General features: G+C 41.8%; 1 protein-coding gene across 6 annotated transcripts in view; it reads left to right on the forward strand.

Moving 5' to 3' along the window:
• LOC133610462 (protocadherin-15-like) overlaps positions 1 to 14,381 on the forward strand; it is a 345,402-nt gene that overhangs the window by 266,087 nt on the left and 64,934 nt on the right. For all 6 annotated transcript variants that reach the window (XR_009815878.1, XR_009815880.1, XR_009815879.1 and 3 more), the window contains one exon: positions 10,031 to 10,261. Coding sequence is in view for 3 of the 6 variants with exons in the window: in XM_061966744.2 (XP_061822728.1) it covers positions 10,031 to 10,261 (231 nt within the window). In the remaining 3 variants the exon portion in view is untranslated. The remainder of the gene's footprint in view (positions 1 to 10,030; positions 10,262 to 14,381) is intronic.

A 14,381-nucleotide genomic window follows, 5' to 3' on the forward strand; every position in this document is an offset into this window, starting at 1 on the left:
AACACTAGAGCTGGTCCGCCGATCATATTCGGCGGTGCCGCAGTAACGTCGCATTCACTGCTAATTCTCATACTTGCCAACACTCCTAGGAGACTCTCAAATTTCAGTGCCCCTCCCAAAAATCGTCACGTCCGCTTTTCACCCAGTCCGGCGAATGCTGGCCCAGTCACATATGTGCGGCTTCTGCACGCACACACACACACGTGAATGCAAAGTATACTTGGCCAACAGCCATACAGGTTACACTGACGGTGCCTGTATGAATAACTTTAACACTGTTAGAAATATGCGCCACACTGTGAATCCACACCAAACAAGAATGACAAACACATTTCGGGAGAACATCCGCACCGTAACACAACATAAACACAACAAAACAAATACCCAGAATCCTATGCAGCCCTAACTCTTCTGGGCTGCAATATACACCCCCGCTACCACCAAACCCCGCCCCCCCCAACCCCGCCCACCTCAACCGACGCACGGAGGGGGAGGTGAGGGGGTTTGGTGGTAGCGGGGGTGTATATTGCAGCCCGGAAGAGTTAGGGCTGCATGGGATTCTGGGTATTTGTTTTGTTGTGTTTATGTTGTGTTACGGTGCGGATTTTTTCCCGAAATGTGTTTGTCATTCTTGTTTGGTGTGGATTCACAGTGTGGCGCATATTTCTAACAGTGTTAAAGTTATTTATACGTGCACCGTCAGTGTAACCTGTATCGCTGTTGGCCAAGTATGAATTGCATTCATATGTGTGTGCGTGCTGAAGTCGCACATATTATGTAATCGGACCGGCACGTTGTTGGAATAGATGAAAAACAGACTTGTGGAGGACGATAAACACAGTGCCTTTAAAGCACGCCCCCAAGACTGTGGTCCGGGTGGACTACGAGGTATAATGACTGATGAACAACTTTGTTCGATAATGAAAGATGCCTCAGCTCAAAGCCTGAGCCCTGACATTAATGAACTAGCATCCAAGAAAAGATGGCAGGTATCTGGCTTGGGCACATCAGATTAGATCAGTGTGTTGCAAACTGAGCAGTTTAAAGTCCTGAATGGTTGGTTTATTCATTATTTTATTTTCTAATTTATTAGTCTGTGGAAAAAGTTAACGTTGATATTTACCTCAGAAGGCTGCAAATAGAAAAGAGGCATTATATTTGTATTTAAATTGTATTTGATATGCCATTGATATTTTTTAATTATTATTATTATTATTATTTGAAACTCGATTTTGCATGTCATTATAAAGTTATATAAGCCTTGCTTGTTCAATATTCAATGCAAAACTTGTTTGGGTCCCTATTAAAAGGTTAATTTGTTCAACCTTGGCCCGCGGCTTTTGAGTTTGACACCGCTGGTTTAGGAGGTGGCGACTCCTCTGCCAAATATGTTTTGTTTTCATCAGGGTTTGTTTGTGTGTTTGTTGGCAACATAACTCAATCATTTATGGACAGATTTTGATGAAATTTAAAGGAAATGTTCAAAAAACTATTCTTACCTAAAACAAGTACGAACACACTTCACTTCCTGCCTACGGTTTTCCATGCCCCCACTTTGCTGCTGTCGCGCTCTGCAGAGGATTCTGGGAGGTGTAGTTTATTTTTTTAGAGCCAGCCAACGCTCAAGCACCAGAAAAACACTACGCTCACCAAGTTGTTTTTTTTATATCGTCACACGTCCAGGGCAATATTATGAAGACTTTGAAACCGCAATACCACAATTACATCCCTATGATCTACCCATTGGTTGTTCAACTAATCAAGTAATCTGACAGAACACACTTTATAGCCTCAATGCTTATTTTAGGGAAATAGTTTTATATTAAAAAAATTATACTTTTTTTTTTTCTAATAAATGCACATCATTAATATTGAAAATTCACTTTTTATATGTGCATTGATGACAAATACAATCCACACAGATCACTGTCCCTAAACAGCACTGCCCTAATGTGCGCTTTATTGCAACGGCCATGCAGAAACCATCCAAATTTTGTAAATGTTTATTAGTTGCACTCCTTAAACCAGGGGTCTGCAACCTGCGGCTCTTTAGCACCGCCGGAGTGGCTCCCTGGAGCTTTTTCAAAAATGTGTGAGAATAGAAAAAGATGGGGGAAAAAAATATATGTTTGTTTTTCGTGCGATTTAAACATGATTCTCTGATGAGAGTATTTGGCGATCGCCGTTTTGTCCTAATTTTGGCGGTCTTTGAATTCACCGTAGTTTGTTTCCATGTATAACTTTCTTCAACAATGCCAGAGAAAGTCATATTTTATGCCACTAATTATTGGTCTCATTTTGTCCACCAAACGTTTTATGCTGTGCGTGAATGCTCAAAAGTGAGCTTTGTTGATGTTATTGACTTGTGTGGAGTGCTTATCAAGCATATTTGGTCAGTACATGACTGCAAACTAATCGATGCTAACATGCTATTTAGGCTAGCTTTATGTACGTATTGCATCATTATGCCTCACTTGTAGGTATATTTGAGCTCATATAATTTCCTTTACTTATCTGCATTTCTCATGACATATTATCTGTATGTAATAATGGCTGCATTTCTGATGGTGGTTTATGTGCCATGTTGTTCCAGACCACAGCAAATGTAACCCAGCTTGCAAAGATGCATAGTTATAAATCCATTCTAAGAAAACAGCCCGCCATTTCCTTTAACTTGGATACACACATCTATAATGTTGACCGTTCTAAGACAGTAATTTAGAGGAGTTATCTCGCCCCATGAGAAGCCTGCGTTTTACTAATGTTTTCCAATGTTGTAAAAATGGGGAGAATAAATATTACATTTCAACATTTCTGTCAACGAAGATGTGTGTCAGCCTGTGACACATAGTCATTTTGATAGTAGGCTGATATAGACACTTACATCATGTGTTGACTTCATTATCCATCCATCCATCCATTTTCTACCGCTTATTCCCTTTGGGGTCGCGGGGGGCGCTGGAGCCTATCTCAGCTACAATCAGGCGGAAGGCGGGATACACCCTGGACAAGTCGCCACCTCATCGCAGGGCCAACACAGATAGACAGACAACATTCACACTCACATCCACACACAAGGGCCAATTTAGTGTTGCCAATCAACTTATCCCCAGGTGCATGTCTTTGGAAGTGGGAGGAAGCCGGAGTACCTGGAGGGAACCCACGCAGTCACGGGGAGAACATGCAAACTCCACACAGAAAGATCCCGAGCCCGGGATTGAACCCAAGACTACTCAGGACCTTCGTATTGTGAGGCAGATGCACTAACCCCTCTGCCACCGTGAAGCCCCTGACTTCATTATATCACTTATAATTAATTTGTTGCGGCTCCAGACAGATTTTTTTTTTTTGTATTTTTGGTCCAATATGGCTCTTTCAACATTTTGGGTTGCCGACCTCTGCCTTAAAAACCTCTAAAGGCTTAGTTGGCCACATGCGTGGACAGCACCTTTTAGCTCTTATTTCCAAAATTGTGTACACTACTGCAGTGTTTTTCAACCTTTTTTGAGGCAAGGCACATTTTTCTCATTTAAAAAATCCGGAGGCACACCACCAGCAGAAAACGTTTAAAAAATTCAACTCCACCAGGTCGTCGTGCCTTATTTTGAGTTTGTTAGTGTTTTCCTGTGTGTAGTGCTTTAGTTCTTGTCTTGCGCTGTTATTTTGGTGGCCCTTCCGGTTTTGTTGGTGTTTTCCTGTAGCAGTTTCATGTCTTCCTTTAAGCGTTATTCCGCGCACCTGGTTTGTGTTAGCAAGCGAGGCTATTTACATTGTTGCTATCCTTATTTGTGTGGACATTGTTGGTTGTCATGTCAAGAACGGACGTACTTTGTGGACGCCGTAAGTTTTTGCTGTCGTCCAGCGTTCTGTTTCTGTTTACTTTGTAGCCAGTTCAGTTTTACTTTCGTTTTGCATAGCCATTGCCTTTCCCTTTCGCTAATTTTTGGTTTAAGCATTACGTACCTTTTTACCTGCACACTGCCTCCCGATGTGGTCTGCATATTGGGATCACAACAAACCATCCTCGTCCCACCCGACACTTTACGACTTTTATAAAGCAATTAACTACCCGCTGCCACCTACTGACATGGAGTATTACGTGGTTACCCTGCCGAGTTTTACACAGCACAGACACTAAGCCAGTGTTTTTCAACCTTTTTTCAGCCAAGGCACATTTTTTGCGTTGAAAAAATGCGGAGGCACACCACCAGCGGGAATCATTGAAAAACAAAAAACAGTTGACAGTGAAAAGTTGTCGTCGCAATTGTTGGATATGACTTTAAACCATAACCAAGCATGCATCAATATAGCTCTTGTCTCAAAGTAGGTGTACTGTCACAACCTGTCACATCACACCCTGACTTATTTTGAGGTTTTTGCTGTTTTCCTGTGCGTAGTGTTTTAGTTCTTGTCTTTCGCTCCTATTTTGGTGGCTTTTTCTTTTTTTTTTTTTTGGTATTTTCCTGTAGCAGTTAAGCGATATTTCCCGCATCTACTTTGTTTTAGCAATCAAGAATATTACAGTTGTTTGTATCCTTCTTTGAGAGGACATTGTTGATTGTCATGTCATGTTCGGATGTACATTGCCTTTGCTCCACAGTAAGTCTTTGCTGTCGTCCAGCATTCTGTTTTTGTTTACTTTGTAGCCAGTTCAGTGCATAGCCTTCCCTACGCTTTAATGCCTTTTTTTAGGGGCACTCACCTTTTGTTTATATAGACAGCACAGACACTCAACAACAACACATCATTTGCAGACTATAATTACTGGTTTGCAAAAAATATTTTTAACCCAAATAGGTGAAATTAGATAATCTCCCACGGCACACCAGACTGTATCTCACGGCACACTGGTTGAAAAACACTGCACTAAGCAACGGCACATTATTTGCAGATTATAATTATTGATTTGCAAAAAATATTTTTTGGACCAATTAGGTGAAGTTGCATAATTTCCCACGATACACCAGACAATATCTCACGGGTAGTGTTCCACGGCACAGTGGTTGAAAAACACTGCACTACTGAATTGGGGTCTTATGGCCGCTTATGTGGACACTATACTGCCATCTGGTGGTGTCAGAAGAGTATAACATACAATGGAATTTGGGGAAAAAAGTGTAAAAATAAGAATTAGCATGTCACTAAACATGAAGTACACGTTTGTTACTTATGGACTAAGTACATAATATCAAAAGATGATTCTTAGTTTTTATTCTAATTAGGGTCCAATAAGCCCAAATAGCAAAGAGAAATTAAAAAAAAAGCATGTAAACAAACAGCTTGGGCCTTAAGAGGTTAAAAGGTTAATCGTAGCAACAGAATACAAATCAACATTTACTGTGTATGTCATTAACCCTGACGTCAAATTAATAAATGCCAATCTGATCCAGATTGTGTAATTAGCGCCAATGTGAATTGGAAAATCGCATTGAACAAATCCATCTGTGGAATCTTATGCAATTCGATGTAATATTTTGTCTTTATGTCAATTATTTTCACATTTCACATGGGGGCGGCGGGGCGCGGTTGGGAGAGTGGCCGTGTCAGCAACCTGAGGGTTCCTGGTTCAATCCCCACCTTCTACCAACCTCGTCACGTCCGTTGTGTCCTTGAGCAAGACGCTTCACCCTTGCTCCTGATGGGTCGTGGTTAGGGCCTTGCATGGCAGATCCCGCCATCAGTGTGTGAATGTGGAAATAGTGTCAAAGCGCTTTGAGTACCTTGAAGGTAGAAAAGCGCTATACAAGTATAACCCATTTACCATTTACATTTTCTTCCATCAAGTTCTGGCTCCGTATGAAACGTAACCACATTATGGCTATTAAGATCTTTGATCCTCGTTGTTCACTCTTTATTTCCCAGATTGGAATGGTTTATTATAAAATTCTAATCCTCTTGTCAAACATTAAGACTTCTCCAAACTGCAGGGGCATGCGGTTAAATTAATTGAAAGTACACACAATGTATCAGTGCTTGGCGTTTATTTAACCGCAGATAATATTCCGTTAAAAAACATTCCTTGTGAGATTACCCTCCCTTTGTTGACTTGTGTTTGGAAATTAATTGGCACATCTCTCAGCTGTCTCCTCGCTCCGAAGGCTTCCGTATCGCAGCAAAGGACAACACCTGCTTTTAGTACGATTTTAAAATACCTTCCTGGAAGCAAAATGGGTCGTGACGTCTCTCTCCTTCAGTTTTTAGAAAGTGTAGCAACATGTTTTAATGAGGCTGGATGCCACAGGAGACCGGCGCGTGGTCTCTGGCAGAAGAAAAAAAAATGCACTTTAATATTTGATTGCGGCTTTTAAGATCATTCTTAGATATCCTTTGCTTCATTAGATCTCAGCGCTCTGAGGAAAAGATGAGATGGAGTGTGAGCCAAGTCTTATTCGCAGGCTTCACAGCCGTTGCAAACACATGACATTTCGGCACATCGATGTTGGGTGTGACAAGACAAACCCCGACTCGACCTATTTTGTAGGAGAGTCTGCTTGCTGTGGCTGTGGTTCACTCAGCACAGGAGGAAGTTGATCTTAAGGGCTAACATCCCAGAAATCAACTGAGTTGATGAGTCATAAGTCATCAACTGCACTGCAAAAACTGAAATCTAAGTAAGATGAAATATCTCAAATAAGGGTGATATTTTCTTATTTTCTGTCTGATAAGATCATTCTTCTCACTAAGCAGATTTTATGTTAGCGTGTTTTACTTGTTTTAAGTGTGTTGGTCCTAAATGATCTCAGTAAGAGATTACAGCTTGTTGCTGAGATTTTATGACCTATATTGAGTAAAACATGCTTGAAACTAGAACATCAACTGTTGCAAAGCTGTGTCATCAACACTCACAAGTATAAAACTACATTTTAAAGTAATAATTTCTTATTTCAAGCATGAAAAAAAAATCATGACTTTGACACAATTGTGTCTCATATTAAAACAGATGACAGCCAAATGGACTTTGCTGTTTTATTTTCAATGAAACAATAGAAAATGCGTACTCATATAGTAGTACAGTTGTTATTAGTGAGAATATACCGTATTTTTTGGAGTATAAGTCGCACCGGAGTATAAGTCGCACCTGCCGAAATTGCATAATACAGAAGGAAAAAAACAAATATAAGTCGCACTGGAGCCCGGCCAAACTATGAAAAGAAACTGCGACTTATAGTCCGAAAAATACGGTACTTATTTTAAGGTATATTTGGGTTCTTTGAGGTTAGCTAATTTTACTTGTTTTGGAAAGTCTTGACAAGCCGAATTTTCTTGTTCTATTGGCAGATAATTTTGCTTCGTTCAAATAAAATACCCCTCATTTTTGACACAGAGAGGTGCATTGACAGTATATGATTGTTTTACCTTTGACAGTTCAATAGTCTTAATTTTGCAAAAACCATGAAAAAAAATGTTTTGCAGAACTTTCTGGTAGAGTTCTCTCTGAAGATGATGAAATGAGATTTAGATTTTTACGGGGAGTCTGACACGAAGCAGGTGTTTTATTCAGCAGAAACCTTCAAAAAAGAAGTGCGGCACCTAGAATTTTAATCAACAATTGATTTTATCCAAGCGCTGCACTCCTTTAAGCAGGGGTGGTCTTGATGAAGACGTTGTCTAAAACAGGTCAAGAGGGTAGAAAAAGTGTCTATAATTTTGCAATTCCTGTCTTAAACAATTTGATGCTAATAGATGCTATGTGTTTATTCTAAATCAGTGGTTCTTAACCTGGGTTCGATGGAACCCTAGGGGTTCGGTGAGTCGGGGTTAGGGGTTCGGCGGAGGTCAAGACACACCCGACTCATCGTGTAAATAAAAATTCTCCCTATCGGCGTATTACGGATAAGGCAACAGCAGAAGTCAGACTGATTTGCAGGTGTGTAATTTGTTGTGAGTTTATGCACTGTGTTGGTTTTGTTCTTTGAACAAGGTGATGTTCATGCACGGTTCATTTTGTGCACCAGTAAAAAAACATGGTAACACTTTAGTATGGGGAACATATTCACCATTAATTAGTTGTTTATTAACATGCAAATTAGTAACATATTGGCTCTTAAGTAGTCATTATTAAGTACTTATTAATGCCTTATTTGGCATGGCCTTATTATAACCCAAACCCTCTAACCCTGGCCCTAACCCTCTAACCCTAACCCTAACCAAATAACTCTAAATTAAGTCTTTGTTACTTAGAATATGTTCCCCTAGTGTCCAAAAAACTCTAAATTAAGTCTTTGTTACTTAGAATATGTTCCCCATACTAAAGTGTTCCCAAAAACATGTAACTTTGTCTTGAATTTGGAAAAAAAAAAACATTTTATTTTTCGCCAAAGAAGGGTTCGGTGAATGCGCATATGAAACTGCTGGGGGGTTCGGTACATCCAACAAGGTTAAGAACCACTGTTCTAAATGATGTTGTTAAAGGCCTACTGAAATGCGATTTTCTTTATTTAAACGGGGATAGCAGGTCCATTCTATGTGTCATACTTGATCATTTCGTGATATTGCCATATTTTTGCTGAAAGGATTTAGTAGAGAACATCGACGATAAAGTTCGCAACTTTTGGTCGCTGATAACCGGAAGTAGCAGGCGAGTCGCGTGACGTCACAGGTTGTGGAGCTCCTCACATCCGCACATTGTTTACAATCATGGCCACCAGCAGCGAGAGCGATTCGGACCGAGAAAGCGACGATTTCCCCATTAATCTGAGCGAGGATGAAAGATTTGTGGATGAGGAAAGTGAGAGTGAAGGACTAGAGGGCAGTGGGAGCGATTCAGATAGGGAAGATGCTGTGAGAGGCGGGTGGGACCTGATATTCAGCTGGGAATGACTAAAACAGTAAATAAACACAAGACATATATATACTCTATTAGCCACAACACAACCAGGCTTATATTTAATATGCCACAAATTAATCCCGCATAACAAACACCTCCCCCCTCCCGTCCATATAACCCGCCAATAAAACTCAAACACCTGCACAACACACTCAATCCCACAGTCCAAAGTACCGTTCATCTCCCCAAAGTTCATACAGCACATATATTTCCCCAAAGTTACGTACGTGACATGCACATAGCGGCACGCACGTACGGGAATGCGATCAAATGTTTGGAAGCCGCAGCTGCATGCGTACTCACGGTACCGTGTCTGCGCATCCAACTCAAAGTCCTCCTGGTAAGAGTCTTTGTTGTCCCAGTTCTCCACAGGCCAATGGTAAAGCTTGACTGTCATCTTCCGGGAATGTAAACAATGAAACACCAGCTGTGTTTGTGTTGCAGCAGTCGGCCGCAATACACCGCTTCCCACCTACAGCTTTCTTCTTTGCTGTCTCCATTGTTCATTGAACAAATTGCAAAAGATTCACCAACACAGATGTCCAGATTACTGTGGAATTTTGCGATGAAAACAGACGACTTAATAGCTGGCCACCATGCTGTCCCAAAATGTCCTCCACAATCCGTGACGTTACGCGCTGACGTCATCATATCGAGACGTTTTCAGCAGGATATTTTGCGCAAAATTTAAAATTGCACTTTAGTAAGTATTGGCATGTGTTGCAATGTTAAGATTTCATCATTGATATACAAACTATCAGACTGCGTGGTCGGTAGTAGTGGGTTTCAGTAGGCCTTTAAGACAGAATGCAGATTGAGCTGGCGAGACAGCTGAAGATGCATCGGTCCATTTTTCCCCTCTTCCTGCTTTTTTGAGGTTTTAGGCGGCTCTTGCTGTGCAGGGGGTCTCCCAAATCATACCAGATTAAACAGATTTTTTGCCGCTTTTTACCCCCTACTATTAGCATTTACTACATCAAACTGTAATTTGCAGCGATGATGAGGACGTGTGTGGCCTTCAGCGCGGAAACACACACAATCACCACGAACGTGATCTCGCTACAATAACAATGATTTAATAACTTAACGTCCTGAGGATGAGAATGATGACGATATGGAGGCTGGTAGTGATTATGCTAATGGTGCAAGTGGAAATGTAATTTGGGAGACAATAGCGTCCAACTGATTGTAATCTTTGCACAGGCCTTGGATAGAGACACCGGGAACTACAGCTCCATGGTGTACCGCCTCATCAACCCACCCTTGGCAGGGAAAGACACCAAGGATAGCAAAGACGGCTTCGTCATCGAGCCTCTCAGCGGCGTGGTCAAGACGGCCATCATGTACCGCAACATGAGGAGGTCTTACTTCCGCTTTGAGGTGGTCGCCACGGACGACTACGGGCGAGGACACAGCAGCAAGGCAGACATAGTGGTGGGTTTTGGCACTGATGAAAATATATGAATGAATATTTAAGTTCCTATATTGTTAAGTTAAAGTACCAATGATTGTCACACACACACTAGGTGTGGCGAAATTATTTTCTGCATTTGACCCATCACCCTTGATCACCCCCTGGGAGGTGAGGGGAGCAGTGGGCAGCAGCGGTGGCCGCGCCCGGGAATCATTTTTGGTGATTTAACCCCCAATTCTAACCCTTGATGCTAAGTGTCAAGCAGGGACATGTACTATGTTTCAACAACTTAAAATAATGTACAACGGTGTATTGTCAGTGTATTGTCCAAAGTTTTGCCTTGATACTAGAAAGTTTATTTTATTTGGGGCGGTATAGCTCGGTTGGTAGAGCGGCCGTGCCAGCAACTTGAGGGTTGCAGGTTCGATCCCCGCTTCCTCCATTCTAGTCACTGCCGTTGTGTCCTTGGGCAAGACACTTTACCCACCTGCTCCCAGTGCCACCCACACTGGTTTAAATGTAACTTAGATATTGGGTTTCACAATGTAAAGCGCTTTGAGTCACTTGAGAAAAAGCGCTATATAAATGTAATTCACTTCACTTCACACTTATTTTATTAAAGCATTCTGGAAACTCATAGCTTAATGTTATATAACAGTGTGGCTACAGGAAACGCTATTAATTTCCTTAATCTACTTTCTACATATGAGAATCACAAATACTTTATTAAACCCCAAGGGGAAATTCAGGTTTTCAGCACAATCCCATTCAAACAAAACAGGACCGCCGCGGTTCACTTTTTCCACACATCTGTCATGTTACAGCATTATTCCAAAATGGAATACATACATTTTTGTCCTCAAATGTCTACAGAAAATACCGTATTTCCTTGAATTAGCGCACCGGCGGTAATTCATTTAAAACCTCTTCTCACTCCGGCGTTTACCAAAGGCATTCGGTAAATTTAGGCATTCGCTTATAAATTTGAATGTGATTTAAGGATAATCATGACATCGCTTAATGCCGCAATAAAATTTAAAGCACAATGAATCATCCCGGGAGTTCTTTTTGTTTGGGTCTGAAAAGGCAATTATAACGTGACACTCTTTATTTTTACAAGGGGTCATTCAACAATTACGTACGCATTTTTCTCCAGGATTTTGACCCCAACCCTGTACGCAAAATTCACTATACAAATGATGGTACTTAATTGTGTGCATTTCCCCTCCAGGATTTTGACCCCCAACCCCACCCCCCCTTTGCATACGTAATTGTTGAATGGCTCCCAAGTGCCTGCGTTATAACACAGCGGTACAATGTATACCGGTATAATCAATTGTGATATATTATGCTGTGATGTTGCACACAGGACTCGGGACATATGTTATGTCACTCGTGACGTGTCACTTGTTTTGTACTGTATACCAGTGTGAAAAATACGCTGAACGAACATTTGCAATACCGCGAACTGCCGGGTAACGCTAAAAACTATGGCGTCACATTAGTGCCAAAAATCCGAGCGCATAAAAACTGTTATCAACACCCTTTTGCGCGCGCGCGGTGCCTTTTTGCGCGCGCGACGCCTTTCTGCGCGCTCTCTGTGTACTCCTGGCATCTCTCCTCGCGCTGTCATGTTTCTTTTTGGCACTTTGGGGGCGGGTATGCTTAGACGGCCCCTCCTTTCTGATTGGCTGTGAGCATTTTTCATATGACCAATCATTCTCCAGCGTAGCAACGTTGTAGCCATCTTACCTCGGACAACTAGCCTCAATCATTACATTGATGTCAATGGTACATGTACTAATTAAATTACCATAAATTGCTCGATTTTCGACCAATTTAAAAACGGTTTGCCTTGTTACAAATCTTATTACATGTAGATATGACATAGGATGCTGTACCTGTTGAAATTACCTCTTTCACTTTAAAAAAAAAAAAGACTTAATTGTGCAACTTAGTTGTGTAGGGTCAGTGTTAGTCAGTTCTCTGATTATTTTAAACTGTTTCAGAATACATTATTAAAAGCTATTTTTAACATTTTAAAAACAAAATTCAAAGATTATTTCATTAATTTTATGGCTGAATCAAAAGAAATTCCATAAATTAGAAAACAAATGTTCAAGAAGAAGTGAAAATATAAAATAATGTTATGATTGGATGTTATTGCTGGTGGACCAGTTCTGGCTGAAAGATGTGATTATGGTGTTTGTTGTCTTATTATTTATTTGGGTCACATTTTGTATTACCCTGTATTGTGTTTATGTGGTATGAAATAACATTCATCGGCGCGCGACATTTTTCTTATCCACTTCTTCCTCTGTAAATCTTGATACATATTGACGATGACCCGCCCTGCTATACTTCTGATTGGCTCTGAGCATTTTTCAGCATTTTTCGCCTGACCAATCAGAAAGAAGGGGCCGTCTAAGCATACCCGCCCCCAAAGTGCCAAAAAGAAACATGACAGCGCGAGGAGAGATGCCAGGAGTACACAGAGAGCGCGCAGAAAGGCGTCGCGCGCGGGCAAAAAGGCACCGCGCGCGCACAGAAAGGCACCGCGTGCGCGCAAAAAGGCACCGCGCGCGCGCACGAAGTGGAGAATCAGCGTGCGATAACAGTTTTATGCGCTCGGATTTTTGGCACTAATGTGACGCCATAAAAAACGTAGTAGGTACATGACTTAATTCTAGGCATGCGCTAATTATTTTGCGAAACGAGTTTGACCCTGCGGTAAATCGAGGCATGCGCATACTATATACCCGGCGGCAATTCAAGGAAATACGGTACCCCATAATGACAATGTGAAACGTTTTTTTTTTTTTATTATTTAATTTTAATTACAATTACAACATTTTTGAATACGATGCCACAAGCCTGACACAAGCTCTATCAGGTTGGATGGGAAGCGTTGGTTTTCATCCATTCATGCATTCTTAGTCTTGTCAGGGAGGTGACCAAGAACTTGATGATCACTCTTGTCAGAGCTACAACATTCCTCTGTGAAGAGAGAAGAACTTCACAAAAAGACAACAATCTCTGCAGCGGTCCACCAATCAGACATGTATGGTAGAGTGGCCAGGAATGGGCAGACTGCACAAAGATAGGTGTGCCAAGCTTGTGGCATCGTATTCAAAAAGACTTGAGGCTGCAATTGTTGCCAAAGGTGCGTCAACAAAGTATACACAGTATATGCATGGGATTTCTTACTTTTTCATTTTTAATAAATCTGCAAAAAATATTTTAAAAAACGTTTTCACATTGTCATTATAAGGTATTGTGTGTAGAATTGTGAGGACAAAATAAAATATATTACATTTTGGAATAGGGTGTGTTCCAACTATCGTGGGATCACACTCCTCAGCCTTCACGGTAAGGTCTATTCAGGTGTACTGGAGAGGAGGCTACGCCGGATAGTCGAACCTCGGATTCAGGAGGAACAGTGTGGTTTTCGTCCTGGTCGTGGAACTGTGGACCAGCTCTATACTCTCGGCAGGGTCTTTGAGGGTGCATGGGAGTTTGCCCAACCAGTCTACATGTGCTTTGTGGACTTAGAGAAGGCATTCGACCGTGTACCCCGGGGAAGTCCTGTGGGGAGTGCTCAGAGAGTATGGGGTAACGGACTGTCTTACTGTGGCGGTTCGCTCCCTGTATGATCAGTGTCAGAGCTTGGTTCGCATTGCCGGCAGTAAGTCGGACACGTTTCCAGTGAGGGTTGGACTCCGCGCAGGGCTGCCCTTTGTCACCAATTCTGTTCATAACCTTTATGGACAGAATTTCTAGACGCAGTCAAGGCGTTGAGGGTATCTGGTTTGGTGGCTGCAGGATTAGCTCTCTGCTTTTTGCAGATGATGTGGTCCTGATGGCTTCATCTGGCCAAGATCTTCAGCTCTCACTGGATCGGTTCGCAGCTGAGTGTGAAGCGACTGGGATGGGAATCAGCACCTCCAAGTCCGAGTCCATGGTTCTCGCCCGGAAAAGGGTGGAGTGCCATCTCCGGGTTGGGGAGGAGATCTTGCCCCAAGTTTGGTGATTTAACCCCCAATTCCAACCCTTGATGCTGAGTGCCAAGCAGGGAGGTAACGGGTCCCATTTTTACAGTCTTTGGTATAACTCGGCCGGGGTTTGAACTCACGACCTACA

Source organism: Nerophis lumbriciformis, linkage group LG11, assembly GCF_033978685.3.
Source record: "Nerophis lumbriciformis linkage group LG11, RoL_Nlum_v2.1, whole genome shotgun sequence".
Lineage (NCBI taxonomy): Eukaryota > Metazoa > Chordata > Actinopteri > Syngnathiformes > Syngnathidae > Nerophis > Nerophis lumbriciformis.